Source organism: Coregonus lavaretus (assembly GCF_964263955.1).
Source record: "Coregonus lavaretus genome assembly, chromosome: 10".
Classification (NCBI taxonomy): domain Eukaryota; kingdom Metazoa; phylum Chordata; class Actinopteri; order Salmoniformes; family Salmonidae; genus Coregonus; species Coregonus lavaretus.
The window spans coordinates 35,707,350-35,726,132 of NC_139997.1; the positions used below are offsets into that span (position 1 = coordinate 35,707,350).

Below are 18,783 nucleotides of genomic sequence, written 5' to 3' on the forward strand. Positions count from 1 at the left end.
TATCATATAACAAAAACACTGCATGATGGTTAAGCGCATGTGGTGGAGTGACATTTAATATTGTGCAAATAAGGCATATTTTTCTAAACCATTTCTTTAAGAACATTAATATTATTGGGTTGCTTCAATAAAGAATGTTTATAATCATGAAAATGATAAATCTTTATAACCTACAAGGTGTCGAAACTCTAACTACAGGTTATTACAATGTTATTACTGACCATCACATTGTAACACCAGATAGGTTTCATGTAACAACATTCCTGCTCCACTCAAGAAACCAATATATGTGTTTGTGTAGCCTTGTTCTCTATACTGTTTCTTAAATTGGGTTGTTCCACGAAATGAGTGCCTTTTGCGTTTTCAATTGACATCGTAAACCCTGTTACAGTCAACCCTGTTGCTTTGTTTGGCACTTAATAGGCACTTAATATAGTCTTCTTTTTTTTTTTTTTACTCTTGAGATGGAAAAACGTGTTTCTTATTAAGTTGAACATGTGCTCTTTGACGATGTTAAAATTAGGTGAAATCAAACGTTTTTGGGACTAAGTTACACTACTTAAAAGGCACCCAATTGGTGGAATGACACAATTACATATGCCTATATAAATAGAAAATATAATAACTAGGCCCTTATAATAAAGACAAATGTAATGTTGAGGAAATGTTGTGCCACATTATTACAATCATTATTAGGATTTTTTTATATATATATATATATATATATTACTACTGAAACGATAGCAGTGGGGGTTAGTGTTCCAGCATAACAACCTACTGTAAACACGACGGAAACTGATAGAAACACGTTTCCCAATGAAAACACGCAGATGCTGCGGCTCTCCCCCATGCCAGGCAACGCCATAGCACAGAAATGTAGGTTATGCGCACGACATGCAGAGTTATGTGTCGAAAAATAAAAACATACAGCGGACTACTCGGCTGCATCCTCTGCAGTAGCCTAGGCTATGCGCTATGAATGATGGCGTGCTGCAGCCTATTTGGTCGCGAATAAGAATACAACAATTCCATATGTTGGTTCACGCACGTTTGCAATAATGTTGTAGGCTAACATGCAGGAAAATGAAAACGATCAAAAACATTGGTTATTATACAAAAAAAAATATTCAGATAGGCTACTGCTGAGACAGCGCATGCAGCAGTGGTCCACCACCCCATTTGAACTGCAATGCACCTGCTCATAGGATAGGGCTATACCTTGATTTATAATAGCAATATCCTGTATTCAATGTACTATATAATATATATATATACTACAAAGAGCATCACACGTGTGATGGGCTATAAAGGATACAATAACATGATATCGCGTTACAGATGTAAATGTCAAATGGATTTCAATCCAGAATGGCTAGACCAACATTAGCCCATGCAGACTAAACGTGCAATGGGAAAATTGAGCATAGATAGTAAACCCGTGTACTATGGCTTACATTTCCACTGAAGGTCCAGCATGGCCTGGTACCATTCATTCTGGACCTCCTCACTGTCTGCTGCAATGGCAAAGCTCTCCCCGCGGGTATAAAGCACTATCATGTGCTTGTTCTTGGAATCCGCCCGCTTGTTGATGTTGAAGCAAGTCTCCAGATTCAGTGCTTTTTTCGGGACAGGTGACTTGCTTTGGAATTTCTTCTCATTCTCATAATATTCTAGTCGGGCTGGGCCCTGTTCCGAGGCCTCCCTCAAAACGAAGAATCGCCGGTGCATAGATTTCTGCTTGCGGAGATACCCGCTTTTCCGAACGTCCTCGTAGCTCTGCTGCTGCTGTAGCAGCTCCGATGCCTGGTTCTCCATTACTAGGCAGGTCTCTTGTTTTGCTTGCTTAAAATCGCCCCCACTAAAACGAGCAGGCTATTAATTAATTATAGCCACATTCCTCTTTTCCTTCTCATCGTATCCATAGAGTGAAGCATCCAACGTGCGTGCCTTCAGAATAAGCGAGCTAATTTGAACATGTGTTATTTCTATAAATCAGCCTTTCCCCCCGTCTGCGAGCACACACAGGCTGGTACATTCGGCGAGTGACGCCTGCACTGCTCCCTATAGCCAGCCTATGCTGCTTGCTCAGTCTGTTTACTGTAGCCTGGCCTACTATTCTGCATTGACTGTCACATTGATGCTCCTCTATGCATGTTCATGTGCTGCACACATTATGCAATGTCAATCAAATGACTGTTTGGGTCTTGAGATTGATAGTGGGGCAAAACTGAAAGGACATTGCGTTCAGTTAAGGTTAATTATCATAAGATATCGGGCTCTTGTTCACTGTAGGCCTACTAAGAAAACACAAATATTGGCTATTTTATGTAGGCTATCACAAGCCAGTGATCGCATGCTTTACCATCGATGGACTGATCAATAAATATCCAAAAGTTAGCCAATTAGGCTAAATCCTTTTATATTTAGCCTATATATGTGTTTACAGAAATACGCCTCTTAACTAGTCAGAAAGAGAAAATAAGACCAGACATCTACGGATTATATTTTTGTCAGCCATATCAATTTCTATATGTAACATGTTTTAATTATTGAATGCGGAATCCCTTCTGACCATTGACAGATTTATCCAATCATGTTTTCATCAGAGCGTTTGCAACACATGTTGGTCACTCCGTGTATGGGTTTGTATTTTTGCACATTTTGTGGGCTATACGTCAAGCAGCCTGGACCGTAGTAAGCGCTGAACGCAAAAATATTTAAGTTATTTCAGCACGCACGGCCGTAAACAGCGCCAAGTCAGTTTTTCAATGCCATAAATGTGAACAGCGCTGCCGTCAACGCTTCAGCACCATGGGGTCATGAACAGCGCTGCGGTCAGCTCTTCAGCACCACGTCCGTGGACAGGGCCGCGGTCAACTATTCAGCACCATGCCAGAGTTTTCACACCCAGAGGTCCAACAGGCTAAGGGCCTCTTTACACTTCATTACTTTTTAAGACAAACTAGGTCCAGGAGAGATACTTAGGTAGTGTAAAGAGACGGATCTAGATTCAAACCTCTATTTAATAAGAGATGTCTCCCATCATATATCCCCCTCTGAGTGGTACAGTGTAAAGACAATGGCCCTGCAATAACTTAATTACCTTAATAACTGTCAGTGTTTCCCCTATATTAATTCATTAAACAACACACTGTTTTGCAATGAAGGTCTACAGTAGCCTCAGCAGCACTCTGTATGGTAGCACCATGGTGTAGCCGGAAGACAGCTAGCTTCTGTTCTCCTCTGGGTACATTGACTTCAATACAAAACCTAGGAGGCTCATGGTTCTCACCACCTTCCATAGACTTACTTACGAGTGTCGATGGGTTTTCGCCACTCCCTCGTTCTTGATTGATGAATAAGGTCACTAATTACTAAATAACTCCCCTCACCTGGTTGCCTACTAGGTCTTCATTGAAAGGAAAAAACGAAAACCAGACACTACTTGGCCATTCATGGAATGAGTTTGACACCCCTGTCAATAGGCTTTTTGACCACTCGGTCTGAACAGCTCTAAATGACCTGTGTCATTGTGTGGCTGCAGGCGAGAGGCCTGTTGAATCTTTGGAATTCCATTCCCATTTCTCCTTAAGAATTGCTCAATTATAGGAATTAAAATGAATATCATTGGAAATTCTGTTCTCATCTTTGCAATCACTAAAATACAGTGGTGTAAAGTACTTAAGTAAAAATACTTTTTTGGGGTATCTGTACTTTACTTTACTATTTATATTTTTGACAACTTTTACTGCACTACATTCCTAAAGAAAATTATGTACTTTTTACTCCATAGATTTTCTCTGACACCCAAAAGTACTTGTTACATTTTGAATGCTTAGCAGGACAGGAAAATGGTCTAATTCACACTTATCAAGAGAACATCCCTGGTCAACCCTACTGCCTCTGATCTGGCTGACTCACTAAACACATGCTTCATTTGTAAATGATGTCTAAGTGTTGGAGGGTGCCCCTGGCTATCCGTAAATTTAAAAAACAAGAAGATGGTGCTGTCTGGTTTGCTTAATATAAAGAATTTGAAATTATTTATACTTTTACTTTTGATACTTAAGTATATTTTTGCAAATACATTTACTTTTGATACTTAAGTATATTTAAAACCAAATACTTTCACTCAAGTAGCATTTTACTGGGTGACTTTCACTTTTACTTGAGTCATTTTCTATTAAGGTATCTTTACTTTTACTCATGTATGACAATTGGGTACTTTTTCCACCACTGCTAAAATACTTGGTAACATTAGGCAAGGAGCAAGGAAATGTAAGAAAAGTAAATGATGGAAAATGACAACAATAGCCTTAGGCCTACTACTGTAGCAGCAACAACATCAATTGCTCATCATCATCCTCCTCATCTATCAATCAATCATACAGTCAATAATAGCATTTTGTCTAACATAAAGGCATAAGATACACAACCTATTTTATAGCTGTAGGCCTACAGAATTCCAACGCCCTTTAAAAAAGGTGTCAATTCCTCCTTCCCCAAAATGATCACACTAATGATTTACTCACTCTGATTTGCCAGTAGTCATAATTTCAAGGAGGGTAGGAAAGGAAGGAAGGAAGGATGCATTATGCGTACACGTACTCGTGGTTTCCACTAGTTACCACAGCCACAAAGTGAATCGTAAAAAATCATGAAAACCTTTTGGTATTAAAAGGTTAAGCACAAGGTCAGCAGTGTGGTTAAGGTTAGGGTTAAGGTTTAAAATCTCATTTTAAGAAGATGAATTGTAGAAATAGGTGGGGGTTATGACTTTGTGGCTGTGGGAACTAGCCATTCGAACAGGGCCATTTGACGTGAACTAGATGGCCAACTAAGACTCAAGCCAGAGTTTAACATTGCGTTGCTTTTCACTCAATGTATTTCACACGACTTGATAAAAACATAATATCCAACATGTATGTTATAAATTCTGAGTTTATATTAAACGTATTCTAGTTACATGATCTATCATATAGGCTCTTGAAAGATATTGCTGGTATAGGCTACAATTTGAAGGTATAGATACCGGTTGGCCCTAACAGCAAACAGGAAGAAGAAACTTCCGTTATTAGTCGAGGAAAGATGAGAACAGGAAAGCATGCAACAATTCTTTAAATGTCACTTGAAATTGTAGTTTTTAATTATTTTGTGACTACGTGTTAGCTACAGACAATATTATTTACTCGCTAGGTAAGTGTTGTAAACAAGCGAAGGGACAGTCCGAGACAAGGGGAGGGAGTGAGCAGCTTTCACTAAAACAAACTGCCACTGCCAGATGCACGCAGCCAGCTGTTTAACATACAGGCCAAGCTAACTCACTTAGCTACTAGCTAGCTTGTTTACCTTGTTTGAAAACATCTCTGGACATCAGTGTTATTCATAACTCATGACTTGAGGTCAGCATTTGTTCGAGGGTAACACGAAAATGTCGGCAAACTTGAGTCCTCCAAACACGGCTTTGGTAGCGGAATTATCATTTTCGTTTCAGGATGAATTGACTGCTACTATTCAAAATGCATTAGGAGTGGCAGTGGAGATAGCGGTGGTTGAGGTTACAAAACTAGTCGGCCAAGTGTTGAGGGACGTGCGGGATCAAATGCACGAGACGCTGCGGGACAATAAGTCCCTAAAGTTTCGCTTGCAAGCAGCCGAACTTGAATTATGTGCAGCGCGAGGAGAGGAACGTCAAGTAGAATCAATAATTGGGGACAAAGCCAGTACCAATAGTAGAATTCAACAGGTTCATCAGCAGCTGAATTCTCTAAACGTCTCACAAAATACAATCAAATCAGGAAGAGAAGGAGAGCATAGAGTTCATGAATCCAATCAGTCTCTAAATACAAAAAATGTTGAGGATAGGTATGGAGGATTTGAATCAGAAGTTGCTGATAACCCTGCATATCTTAATGAATCGTTTTGTGAGATCCGTGAGGATGGTCGTATCTGCACTCAAGATATTAAGCCAGATTTATTGGGCAAGTCGACTTTAAATCAAGGAGATGCAGCTGGTAAGTTGGACTGTCATTCTCTACTGTTGAACTATTCACATTTTAAATGTTCTGTAATGTATTGTTTCCACAAAGCTATGATGCATGTTCTCCTTATCAATATTTCGTTTCAGGGACTAAAGAGGTTCTCTCAAACATGTACTCAGACAACCACGAAGATGCTGAACATTTTAACCGAGCAGGTACAGAGACAACCACAGGACATGACACATCAACAGCCCATGTTGACGGCCATCCATTCCCTGAAGTTAACATGAAGAATGCAGAGGTGAAGTGTCTGGTTGAAGTGAAGGTGGAGTCTGCAGACCTGGGATGCAGTAGGAACTCTGGTCCCCACACTGGAGGAGATGAGGAGTACTGTCCAGACAGTCTCTCCTTGGCTCAAACCAGGCTGCTGGAGGATTGGAGGCCAGAGGCACTGCAACTCCCACACAGGGACCCAGACTCATTCACCCCCTCCACCAGCCACTCTCTATGTAAGTCCCTCACTATGGACCGGTTTCCGCACACAAATTAAGCCTAGTCCTGGACCAAAAAAAAGCTATTTCAATAGAGAATGTTTAGTCCCGAAATAGCCTTAAGTTGTCTTTGGGAAACTATCCCAAAGAATTCTGTAGTAACTGGGTTTGATCTCATGTTAGGTGACAATGATAGTATTTTAAGTGGTTAATCCATTTTCTATTCTTTGACTTTGTAGCAGACTCCCCAATCTTCAACCCAGACATTCCAGACTTGGACATCCTATCGTCTTCTTCAGCCACAGGTCTCCATGCAGGCTTTGGTAAGCAGCAGCAGTACCCACCCAGAGAGACTGCTGGGGCTTCCACCTCTCACTCACACCAGATGTACAGCCCTGAGATAGGTGAAGTGAACAACATGGCTGCAGCACAGCACATCTGCAAGATCTGTGGAGAGAAGTTCCATCTGTCTGAGGAGCTGAGGCGACATCGTAGTCTTATTCACCCAAAGGATATGAACAAGCTCCCCAAGCGCAACCTCTACCCCCCTGGGCGGAGCCCATACCACTGCTCCCTGTGTGGTCGAGACTTCAACCGCATGGAGCACCTGAAGATCCATCAGCGTATTCATACTGGAGAAAGGCCTTATGCCTGCACAGTCTGCAACGCACGCTTCCGTCACTCTTGGGCTCTCACAAGACACTTCCGCATTCACACAGGAGAGAAGCCCTACACCTGCAGCCAGTGTGGGAAGACTTTCCGAAACTGTGGGGGGCTGCGCTTTCACCAGCGCACTCACTCAATGGGAGGGGTCGGCTGACAAGGTCTTCATGATAGACTAATGGATGGAAAAACAGGGAGCAAGGAAAGCACTGGGGATATACAGAGAGACGGGTAAAAAAAGAATACGGTATTAGCTTACTGTACGTGTTAAAATAAATGTATCCTCTGTCTTTTACTGGAAGGAACAGAAATAATTCAGATTGGGGGCAAAGGGGGCAGAACTTTGAGTGCAGCACAGTTAATCCTCATACAAGGTTAGGCGCATCATTGATGATGTATAGACAGATGTACGGCTTGAAATATCCTGTTAAATATGACAATCTGTTCCCATACACATTAACTCAGCTGGTGTTGTGCTATGGCTTGCTTATTTTACTGTATTGCCAAGGAGACTGACATGTTTCTGTATTAAAACTCCACAAAACAAATGCATACTTTGTCTTTATCTCTTGCTAGATGTATTCTGTCATAAATCAATCCTATTTGCAATACAGAAACATGATCTTTGAACATTTTGCTCCTACGATTATTGGCTAATAAGAGCTATGTAATAACGTGGTCAAGTCTAAAAAGGAGCATTACTGCCACCTACTGTACTGATCTAGGAGTTCCTCAATGATTCAAATCCAATTTTATTTGTCACATGCGCCGAATACAACAGGTGTAGACCTTACCGTGAAATGCTTACTTACAAGCACTTAACCAACAATGCAGTTCAAGAAAAAGCAATGGAGACAAATATTTACTAAATAAAGTAAAAAATCAAATACAAAGTAACAATAAAATAACAATAACGAGGCTATATACAGGGGGTACCAGTACCGATACAATGTGCGGGGGTACAGGTTAGTCGAGGTAATTTGTACATGTAGGATTCAGTTTTAGTTTAGGATCTTACAGTTCCTTCAAAGTATGCTTGACTTTTTCCACATTTCTTTTATGTCAGCCTGAATTTAAAATGCATTCAATTTAGATTTGTCAGTGGCCTACACACAATACATTATCATTGCCGGTGCGAATTTCTGTTAGTGTCTCTAAACTCACTTTAATCGAGTCAGCAGCTACTTGGTCTATGGTCGTGTTCTGTTTCTCGATTTGTTGATCTAGTAATTTGCCATAACATGCAGTTGCCAACAGAACGTTTCAGTTATTTCTTAACTTTAGAGTCAAGTTTTTTCCTATTTAAGAGGCATATTTTAGTAAAGAGGGAATGCCGAACGGATCACCTTCACCTGACTACCTCAACAGTTAGTATTATTGTTGGTGGGTTGTTTTATGCAAATGTATGCACATTTTTATAGTAACGTTTTGAAAATGGTTGTAGCTGAAATGGTTAAAGAGCAGTAGCATTTTATATGTCTACCACTGTTCTTATGGTTGGCATTGAAACAATGAAGTATGAATAGTTTGTAAAGGTTTTAGAGGATTTGAAGTTAGAATAGCCAGCACCTTTTAAAGTTGGTCTTCTGGCTTAATTGGCCAAAGAGCAGGACCATTTTGAATAGCTGTGTATTCCTAAGGTTCTCATTCAAACCCATGTTAATTTTTGCTAATTGAAAAAGGTTATAGTTCAAAAAGTATCAAAAGCATAAAACAAATCTGAAGGCAAGCAATCTAAGTTGGGTCAGTCTGCACATTTCAATGTTGGTTTGGTGTTGAATAACCTGGCTGACGCGTCCCACGTGACCACATGGCGAGGAAGAGCTGTAACTCACTGGACTGGACAGGAGGTAATTTGTTAATGCAATATTCACGCAGAAATTAAGCAGGGGGGGGCTGTGTGTTGCTGTGCCTGTGGGTGTTTGAGTGAGAAAGACACGAAGGAGAACCAACCGGTAAAATCACAACCCCTTCATTATCAACGCATCGTGCCGACATCAAAACAGCCTTTCCAAACTCAGAAGTCAGGAGGACTTCGAGTTTGGTATCAGCCAGACTAGGTGTTTAAAGCTTAAACAGTGAAATAGGAGATGCGTCTAGAATTTGTTATGTTTTTACCATTCAAGTTTATGTCCCCTTTATTGCCATTGAAATCCATTGGAGATCGTTTAAAAAATGTTGTTGTAGTTCAAAAAGTATAAATGCTATAAAAAATATTGGGGCCATTTGTATGTTTTAAAGTTGGTTTCGTGTTCATAGCTTAAATTGTTAATTGCTAAAGAAATCAAATAATAATAAGAGTATGTAAGAAATCTAGAGTGGTCTTGCCTTCAGCAAGCACACTAACAAGTGCTACGTGGTGAACACCTGCCTGCCTACTGTGGGTTTAGAGCAGTACAGAGACCAGTACAGCTCCTTATCTTTCCCACACTCCTCACTGGGCTGTAAGCAGATCCAACAGAAGCGGTTCTGGCAGCTGAAACAGCACATGTATTTACATCCAGACGTGTGCATTATCAGACTGTAGCACCTGGGGCAGGCACGGAACTCTGGGCAGCCCCGAACATGGCTCTTAGGGTCTGTCACCAGATCACAGTTGAGGAGGCTGGACACCAGCTGGCAGGACTTGTTGCTGCAGCATCCAGGTGTAGCTTCAATAGTAGAGGACTGCAAGGGGGATAGGCAGGACCAGCAGACTCGTGGAGAGAGAGGGCACTGGGTACACAGGGCGATCTGACTGGGCCCTCCATCTCTGCCCAGGATGCGAACGAGACTGGAGGAACAGGATAAACACTGGAATACAGGGAGGGAGGATTACAAAAGTTTTTGCAAACTAAGTAATTTTTGTCATCCAAAGGGTTCTTAATTATCCTCTTTTTAAACTTTCTTGATATGAATAGGAAAATCACCAAAGATCAGATTGACTATTGCTTACCCTCTTGTTGAGATCAGGATGCTCCAGCATGCAATGTCTCTGAACCACCTGAAACAAAGTGTTCAGTAATTATCTGAAGTGCTCTGATGTAGCCTACAGTGACGTGTATTCGTGGATCCCAAGGGAAGCCAGGCTTCCCCAAAACTTTACCAAGAAAAATAAATAAAAGAACATACAAAATCATTTATCTTTCGTCTCTCTGTGTTTCATAATGTCCTTTAATTCGCAAGAGGCTGACTGTATCTCACCGGAGAAAGCATCAGAGCGAATGAAACAGCGCCCCTCTGTCTCAGTATGTGTAGCGTAGACATCTGATGCTGTCTGGTCAGAAAGGGTATGAAATTGTTGCCGCCCATAGCATTGACTGCAAGGGAAGCCAGCGAGCATTTGGCCTCCCTTGATAAAAAAAAGAAATTAAATAATAGACAAGCAGCGTTGAGCTAAACTGAGTGAGCTCAGCTGTGAATGGTCCTGGCACACCAACAAAAAAAGTGTCAAGGAAAGCAATTTTTGATTTGGCTTCAGACCAATCACATCACAATACAAACGTCATTATTGACAGAAAAAAACTTGAATTATTGCATCTCGTTGTGTTGTTGTCCTCCGGTGGCTGGCTAACTAGCTAGCTAAAATCGACCCTTTCCTAAATTTGCCATGGATAGAGATAGGGATTTGGACTTGTGGTTTTACTTAATTCTTCGTACTGGCCAATGATTATAATGGCGATTCTGATCCAACCATAAATTCAGACATTGTGTCCCTGGCCTGGATGGAAGTTCAACATGTAGCTAGATGTAGTATGCTAATGTTAACTAGCTGGCCTGGCGTATCGTTGCCCATGAAAGGAAGTTACGCTAGCAAGCAAGTATTTTAGCCAGGTAGCCTAGGACAACAAAAAGTAAAAGCGTTTAGGCAACATGAGGAGGATGGCATTGGCGTTTCTCTACTTGTAGGGTGAGTCTACAGGTTTTTTTACTTGCATGCACACACAGAGAAATCATTATCATGGACAGCTACATCATATTTAGTTTATGTTGATTGGACTAAATCATTTTTTGGTATATTTTAGTTGTCACTGTAGACTGCATAGGTGATTAGATGATGTTGAAATGTTTTAGTTGAAATGGTGCTTGAATAGTGGAGGCAGCTCCTGTTTTCTTTGCAACTTGCGGTAACTCTCCGTGGTTCTAAATCTATAGTTGTTTAGTAGTCCGAAAATGTCGCAAACATTATCTTGCTTGACCATGCTGTATGTCATGTAACTGTTTGTTACATGCAATATGTTTTGTGGACTTCCCCAGACATGTTGCTCTCCGTTTTTGTAATGAAACAAATGTGTGGTTGAATTGATTCTGCCACTGTCTTATTATTGTCTTGTTCTTAGGCCTATATTTCACAGTGTCAAGGCAATTATCACAGCACATAGGTTTTAATGGGTTTTTTTCTGGATTGGCTTCCCTGATGATTTTACACACGCACAGCTACAGGTTGTCTATGAGAGTTGGATAAAGGCGAGGCTGTCATGTGAGTGTTCAGCCCAATATGTACTCTTAAGGAACCTACCATTACTCCTTAAGGTCCAAGGATCTTATATGATATCTTCAGAGGTAAACTTGCTCAGGCAGCCAAAACAGCCTAATAATCCAAATAAACGTGAACCGATTCTAAATTGCGATACGGTTCTAAAAACATAAAGCCCTTTACTTTCATATCATATCAAAATATTTTCACAAATGCTAAAGACACACTTACTGTACACTGTTTTAACCAGATTTATCAGTTGCAGCCGACAATATATTTCAGTGACAACACGTTTCTAGCGGCCTTCATCTGTTACACACAGGTGTTTGGAGCATGCTAGATAGCATATTAGCACAGGTGGTCCCTCGGTCATCTGTAAACACACGCTGTAACATGGAGATATGGCCTTGTGGGAACACTAACCCTACAAAGGTGTGTACAATGTAACCTTCAGTTTTTAGAAAATGATTTATTGCTGATATGAAAGATAAGGTCCTTATGCTTCCAAAACCATACCGCAAGCGATGCATGTAAATACTTGGGGCTCTTAACAAAACTCCCCTGTACAGAAGATGCCTTCCTCCAATGACACGTATGTGTAATCAGTGGTGTGAAGTACTTAAGTAAAAATACTTTAAAGTACTACTTAAGTAGTTTTTTTTGGTATTCGACTTTACAATTTATATTTTTGACAACTTTTACTTCACTACATTCCTAAAGAAAATAATATACTTTTTACTCCATACATTTCCCCAGACACCCAAAAGTACTCCTTACATTTTGAATGCTTAGCAGGACAGGAAAATGGTCCAATTCATTCACTTATCAAGAGAATATCCCTGGTCATCCCTACTGCCTCTGATCTGGCGGACTCACTAAACACAAATGCTTTGTTTGTAAATTATGTCTTGCATGTTGTAGTGTGTCCCTGGCTATCCTACATTTTAAAAACAAGAAAATGTTGCCATCTGGTTTGCTTAATATAAGCAATTTGAAATTATTTATACTTTTACTTTTAATACTTAAGTATATTTTTGCAATTACATTTACTTTTGATACTTAAGTATATTTAAAACCAAATACTTTTTGACTTTTACTCAAGTAGTATTTTACTGGGTGACTTTCACTTTTACTTAAGCCATTTTCTATTAAGGTATCTTTACTTTTACTCAAGTATGGCATTTGGGTACTTTTTCCGCAACTGTGTGTAATGTAATGGGACTGAGAGTCATGATCAAGGGCTAGTGAGTGTTATGAACGCGTACACACAACATGACAGGTGTGAAGAATAGCTTACTTGTAAAACGACTTTCGGATAAACTTCCTTCGGGAGAGACAAATCCACACTCTTAGCTGTTCAGGCCAGAAGAGGGTATGGATTAGCTGAGGTGAATATGTGATGATCCAGTTTTGCTGTATTTAGTTTTTCCCCAAACTACTGCTTTGCCCAAAGAGAAACAGAAACTTAAAAGTTGCCGACCAACATTTAATCTTTGGAGCAAAGTAGAGTTTCTATTTCATTGGCCTCATGATAACTGGAATAATTTAATCACATAATAAACGAAAACCTTTAAATAATTTTGCCTAATCAACAAACCTACCTGCTCCCAGTCCCATTGCAATAGCGGCAATATCAATTTATCCTGGTGGTCTGCTTATGATGCCACTTATTGTACGTTCGTTGCAATGTTTATGTGACCCACTCCTCTTTTTTAGGGTAATCTCCCATTGGCAAATTCTGCGTTTAGACGGCCTGAGATTTGAGTTCCGGTTTTAGGGTTTTCTCACTGGTTATATGGACGTGTCAAGATTCTTCTTCTTCTTTGGAGTATAACGGCGGTTGGCATCCAATATGTGAAATTACCGCCGCCAACTGGACTATAATAAGTCCATTATACTTTGTGATACAAAATGTGAAGAAAAAAAATGAAACAAAAAAACCCTACAAAATAACAAATATATAGATAAGAAAAAATACCTTCCAACTAACCGTACACTCATTAAAAACCCACTACCCACTACCCCATTCCACTACTTTGACGCTATCTGCTCCTGCATCATGCCAACGGCCTGGGAGGACGGGACACCACCACTCAACACACTGTAACTCTTCTGAAGTTGGCCATATACCACAAACCCCCGAGGTGTCTTATTGCTATTATAAACGGGTTACCAACGAAATTAGAGCAGTAAAAATAAATGTTTTGTCATACCTGTGGTATACGGTCTGATATACCACGGCTGTCAGCCAATCAGCATTCAGGGCTCGAACCACCCAGTTTATAATGAAGCATATACAGTGGGGAGAACAAGTATTTGATACACTGCCGATTTTGCAGGTTTTCCTACTTACAAAGCATGTAGAGGTCTGTAATTTTTATCATAGGTACAAATCACATTGTATGATTTTTAAGTAATTAATTTGCATTTTATTGCATGACATAAGTATTTGATCACCTACCAACCAGTAAGAATTCCGGCTCTCACAGACCTGTTAGTTTTTCTTTAAGAAGCCCTCCTGTTCTCCACTCATTACCTGTATTAACTGCACCTGTTTGAACTCATTACCTGTATAAAAGACACCTGTCCACACACTCAATCAAACAGACTACATCCTCTCCACAATGGCCAAGACCAGAGAGCTGTGTAAGGACATCAGGGATAAAATTGTAGACCTGCACAAGGCTGGGATGGGCTACAGGACAATAGGCAAGCAGCTTGGTGAGAAGGCAACAACTGTTGCCGCAATTATTCGAAAATTGAAGAAGTTCAAGATGATGGTCAATCACCCTCGGTCTGGGGCTCCATGCAAGATCTCACCTCGTGGGGCATCAATGATCATGAGGAAGGTGAGGGATCAGCCCAGAACTACACGGCAGGACCTGGTCAATGACCTGAAGAGAGCTGGGACCACAGTCTCAAAGAAAACCATTAGTAACACACTATGCCGTCATGGATTAAAATCCTGCAGCACACGCAACGTCCCCCTGCTCAAGCCAGCGCATGTCCAGGCCCGTCTGAAGTTTGCCAATGACCATCTGGATGATCCAGAGGAGGAATGGGAGAAGGTCATGTGGTCTGATGAGACAAAAATAGAGCTTTTTGGTCTAAACTCCACTCGCCGTGTTTGGAGGAAGAAGAAGGATGAGTACAACCCCAAGAACACCATCCCAACCGTGAAGCATGGAGGTGGAAACATCATTCTTTGGGGATGCTTTTCTGCAAAGGGGACAGGACGACTGCACCGTATTGAGGGGAGGATGGATGGGGCCATGTATCGCGAGATCTTGGCCAACAACCTCCTTCCCTCAGTAAGAGCATTGAAGATGGGTCGTGGCTGGGTCTTCCAGCATAACAACGACCCGAAACACACAGCCAGGGCAACTAAGGAGTGGCTCCGTAAGAAGCATCTCAAGGTCCTGGAGTGGCCTAGCCAGTCTCCAGACCTGAACCCAATAGAACATTTTTGGAGGGAGCTGAAAGTCCATATTGCCCAGCGACAGCCCCGAAACCTGAAGGATCTGGAGAAGGTCTGTATGGTGGAGTGGGACAAAAACCCTGCTGCAGTGTGTGCAAACCTGGTCAAGACCTACAGGAAACATATGATCTCTGTAATTGCAAACAAAGGTTTCTGTACCAAATATTAAGTTCTGCTTTTCTGATGAATCAAATACTTATGTCATGCAATAAAATGCAAATTAATTAAATTGACAGAGACAGATCCACAGTCCACTCTCCCATTTCATTGCGGGGGACAATAAAACCTTGACTTGCAACAAGCAAAATGTCACATGCCTATGTGGTCTAAAATGGAAGGGAAATACAATCGCGAGGATCCACTTATAGACAATAGGCCTACACCGACGCACAGACAGCGCATTGCGCAAACAAAACAACCCTCGCAATATCAACTGGAATTGGGTCTATTACTGACCTTTCACTGGCAAACATGGTTACAGACCCAACAACATTATAGTATCCCCTCCTCGTGGAGAAAAGCGCATGTGCTAATTATAATACACAAAGTAAGCAAAACAAATAAATGCATCATTCCAACATTGCCTAAAATGATTAATAAGATACTAATGAGATAGACCTATATAAGCAATATAACAATTGAGATGAACAAACTATGGCATAAGGGAATGATGAGCGGATAAGAGGCAAGCCGTAATTTCGGTTAAGACATTCATGACCGAGCTCAGACGGACAATATGCCTATTTGTTCAGCACTTTTGAAATGGACAGCGATAGAATTCAGAACATGGGCCGTTCTTGCAGTGTTCTCCCTGTACACCAAGTCAGAAAGGATAAATAACGGGGGCATATAAGCAGACAATGAAAGCTTTTACAATATTCGATGATGACATTTCTCTAAAACTGGCTATAGGCTACATGTGCACCACCAAGTCAGAACTGTAGTCTATAGGCTAAGTTCTGAGGGGGAGAGAGGACTACATTCTTAGGGTGAGACACATGGGCTACTAAAAGCTTACTAAACAACGTACACTGACCCGAACTTGTGGATGATTCCTAGGGCATGCTCTACCTCCCTCAGGTGTTTATTCTTGAAATGGGTACCGTTGTTGGAACGGACCATTCGCGGGACCCCGAACCTTGGGATGAGGTCCCTCCTCAGCCATTTAATCACAGCCTTTGCGTCTTCCCTTGCTGTGGGGATGGCTTCCACCCATCTGGTGAATCTGTCAACCATTACCAACAGGTATCTTTTTCCTTCCACTCTGTTGTCCTGTCCCATGTCCGTGAAATCTATGCAAATGTCTTGAAATGGCGCGTCAGGTATTGGGAAGCTGCCTATCACTGCTCCAAGTGACACTTTGTTGTTGTATTGTTTGCACACTTCACAGCTCTCTGATGTCTCTCTTGCCATGTCCAACATGTGTGGATGCCACCATGCTTTCTCAACTGATTTTGTGACACTTTTCCATCCTCCATGAGCCTTCTCATGCTCTTCCCTTAAGATTGATCTGAGGAGTTTTGCAGGTCCTACTGTTTTTCCTGTGTGAGATCTCCAAATCCCATTATGGTCTTGCCTTGCTCCCTGTCTGCTCCATATGTTCTGTTCGTAGGCGCCTGCTGCTTCTTGCAACTGTCTTACTGTGTCTGTCGTCAGCTCCTCCTGTCCTTGAGTGGCTCGTTGCACCATCTGCTGGGCAGTGTATCCTCCTGCATCCTTTGCTGCTTGATCAGCCCGATCATTTCCTTCACGCACTCTGGTGCTTTCTCTGCTGTGACCTTTGCACTTCATTATTGCCACTCGTTTGGGAAGCTGGATTGCATCAATTAACTTATGTACTTCAACCTTGTGTTTGATGGGCTCATTTGAGCTGGTCACAAATCCTCTCCTCATCCACTGGGGTCCATCAATGTGTGCAATCCCATGTGCATAGGCAGAGTCTGTGTAGATGTCCACATTCTTTCCTTCACTTAGTTGTAGAGCTCTCCTCAACGCCCTAAGTTCAGCTAGCTGTGCTGAAGCTTCATTGGGACCAAGTTTCTCTGCTTCCATTACTTCATGTCATCCTTCTGTGTCTTGTTTCACCACTGCATAGGCAGCAGTGTTTCCTTCCTTTGGGTCCTTTGACCTATAGCAGCATCCATCAGTGAACAGGGTGATTTTGTTCCCCTCCAAGGGTGAGTTTTGCAGGTCCATTCTGACTTTGATCTGTTTGGCTGCTCTATCCTCACAGACATGTGGTTCTCCAAGACCCATACCATCGGTCATATTGGTTGCTGTTGTCACATATGTAATGTGCTTTGCAGTGATGGCCTTTGTTATGCTGGATTTCCTTTTACTGGACAGTGTGAAAAGTTTGGAGCCTATAAAAGCGGTCACCCCATGATCTGTATTGATTTCAAGTGGATGTCTCATCACAATGTGGGCTGTTTTACCTATAGCTTTTGCAATGGCAGCCATGTGTCTGGCACAGTCAGTTTGTCCTGTTTCAATGTTGTCCAGTTTCGCGCTGTAGTGGTGTAACACTCTTCTCTCCCCCTTTTGTTTCTGATACAGGATGGAATGTACATAACCGTCCTGCTCAGAAACATCCAAACAGAATGGCGTGGTGTAATCGGGTAAGGACAGTGCTTCAGCCTGTGCTAGCGTCTGTTTGAGTTGGATGAAAGCTGCCTCTGCCTCTGGAGTCCACTTAAGGACTGCTGTGAGGTTTCTGTTTCCTGCTTCTCTCAAGATTGCCGGCAGTGGTTCCACTTTAAGACAGTATTCTGGCACGTGTGTTCTGCTGTATCCAGTAAGGCCAAGAAATGACAAAAGGTGTTGTACAGTAGTGGGTTTGGGATGTTCCAAGATGGAGGTCCTCTGGGCCACAGACACAGCTTGTCCCTTCCCGGACAGCACTCGTCCCAGGAACTGGACACTTCTCCGACAGCACTGCACTTTCTCTTTCTTTACCTTGTATCCCTTTTTGGCTACCAACAGGAGAAGGGACTTGGTGGCCTGCAAACAAGACTCGGCAGTGGGTGCTGCCAACAGAAGATCATCAACGTATTGGAGTAGTGTCACCCCCTCAGGTAATGTTAGTTCTTCCAAGTGGCTCTTCAGGATAGCGTTGAAGATTCCCGGGGAATCACGGTAGCCTTGTGGAAGACGGGAATACGTAAATTGCTGCCCTCTGTAGGTAAATGCGAAAAGTGTCTGGGACTCTGGATGTAATGGGATGCAGAAAAATGCATTGGCGAGATCCACAACTGTAAACCAATATTGGGTGGGTGAAATGTTCTGTAAGGCCAGATATGGGTCTGGTACAGGTCGAACATCTGGTACAGTTGCTTCGTTGATTGGTCTGAAGTCCTGCACCATCCTCCATTTCCCAGTGTCACCTTTCTTCACTGGAAGGATGGGTGTATTCCACGCAGAACAGGTTGGATATATAACCTGTCCTTTTTGGAGTCCTGATATCGTAGGCTCAATTCCCCTCGTCTTCTCTTCACTGAGAGGGTATTGAGATTTGTGAACTGGGACAGTGAGTTCACTTTCCTTTCGAATGGAGACAACCACTGGTTCTACATCAACCAGCCCCACATCTTCAGCACTTGTTGTCCACAGTTCCTCTGGTAGTTGATTGAAAATGTTAGGAGTATCCGGATGATCAGTCATCTCCCTGCCATGGTAACGTGATCTCCTCACAACCTCTGGTTTTGACACATCATC

The 18,783-nt window shown here is 41.9% G+C and overlaps 3 protein-coding genes across 4 annotated transcripts in view; 1 reads left to right on the top strand and 2 right to left on the bottom strand.

Moving 5' to 3' along the window:
- LOC311136305 (insulin receptor substrate 1-B-like) overlaps positions 1-1,815 on the bottom strand; it is a gene marked incomplete at both ends in the record, with an annotated part of 64,491 nt that extends 62,676 nt beyond the window's left edge. The window contains one exon of the mRNA XM_084170431.1: positions 1,455-1,815. Coding sequence (XP_084026557.1) covers positions 1,455-1,815 — 361 coding nt within the window. The remainder of the gene's footprint in view (positions 1-1,454) is intronic.
- Positions 1,816-5,058: 3,243 nt separating this feature from the next.
- On the top strand, positions 5,059-7,686 carry LOC311136609 (uncharacterized protein). Of its 2 annotated transcripts, none has more exons than XM_084170801.1 (3): positions 5,059-6,014; positions 6,128-6,490; positions 6,712-7,686. In XM_084170801.1, exons 1-3 carry the CDS (start codon positions 5,432-5,434, stop codon positions 7,290-7,292), a joined length of 1,527 nt encoding a protein of 508 aa, XP_084026927.1. In that variant the 5' UTR covers positions 5,059-5,431; the 3' UTR covers positions 7,293-7,686. The 2 variants fall into 2 exon arrangements, with proteins under 2 accessions (XP_084026927.1, XP_084026926.1); XM_084170800.1 differs by having other exon boundaries at positions 5,086-6,014; positions 6,715-7,680.
- A 185-nt stretch (positions 7,687-7,871) lies between these two features.
- On the bottom strand, positions 7,872-13,341 carry LOC311135538 (uncharacterized protein). Its single transcript, XM_084169547.1, has 4 exons — positions 13,193-13,341; positions 12,889-12,944; positions 10,071-10,118; positions 7,872-9,928 (listed from the first exon to the last, which is right to left on the bottom strand). The coding sequence occupies exons 1-4, from the start codon at positions 13,206-13,208 to the stop codon at positions 9,488-9,490; spliced, it is 561 nt and encodes a 186-aa protein (XP_084025673.1). The 5' UTR covers positions 13,209-13,341; the 3' UTR covers positions 7,872-9,487.
- Between the last annotated feature and the right edge of the window lie 5,442 nt (positions 13,342-18,783).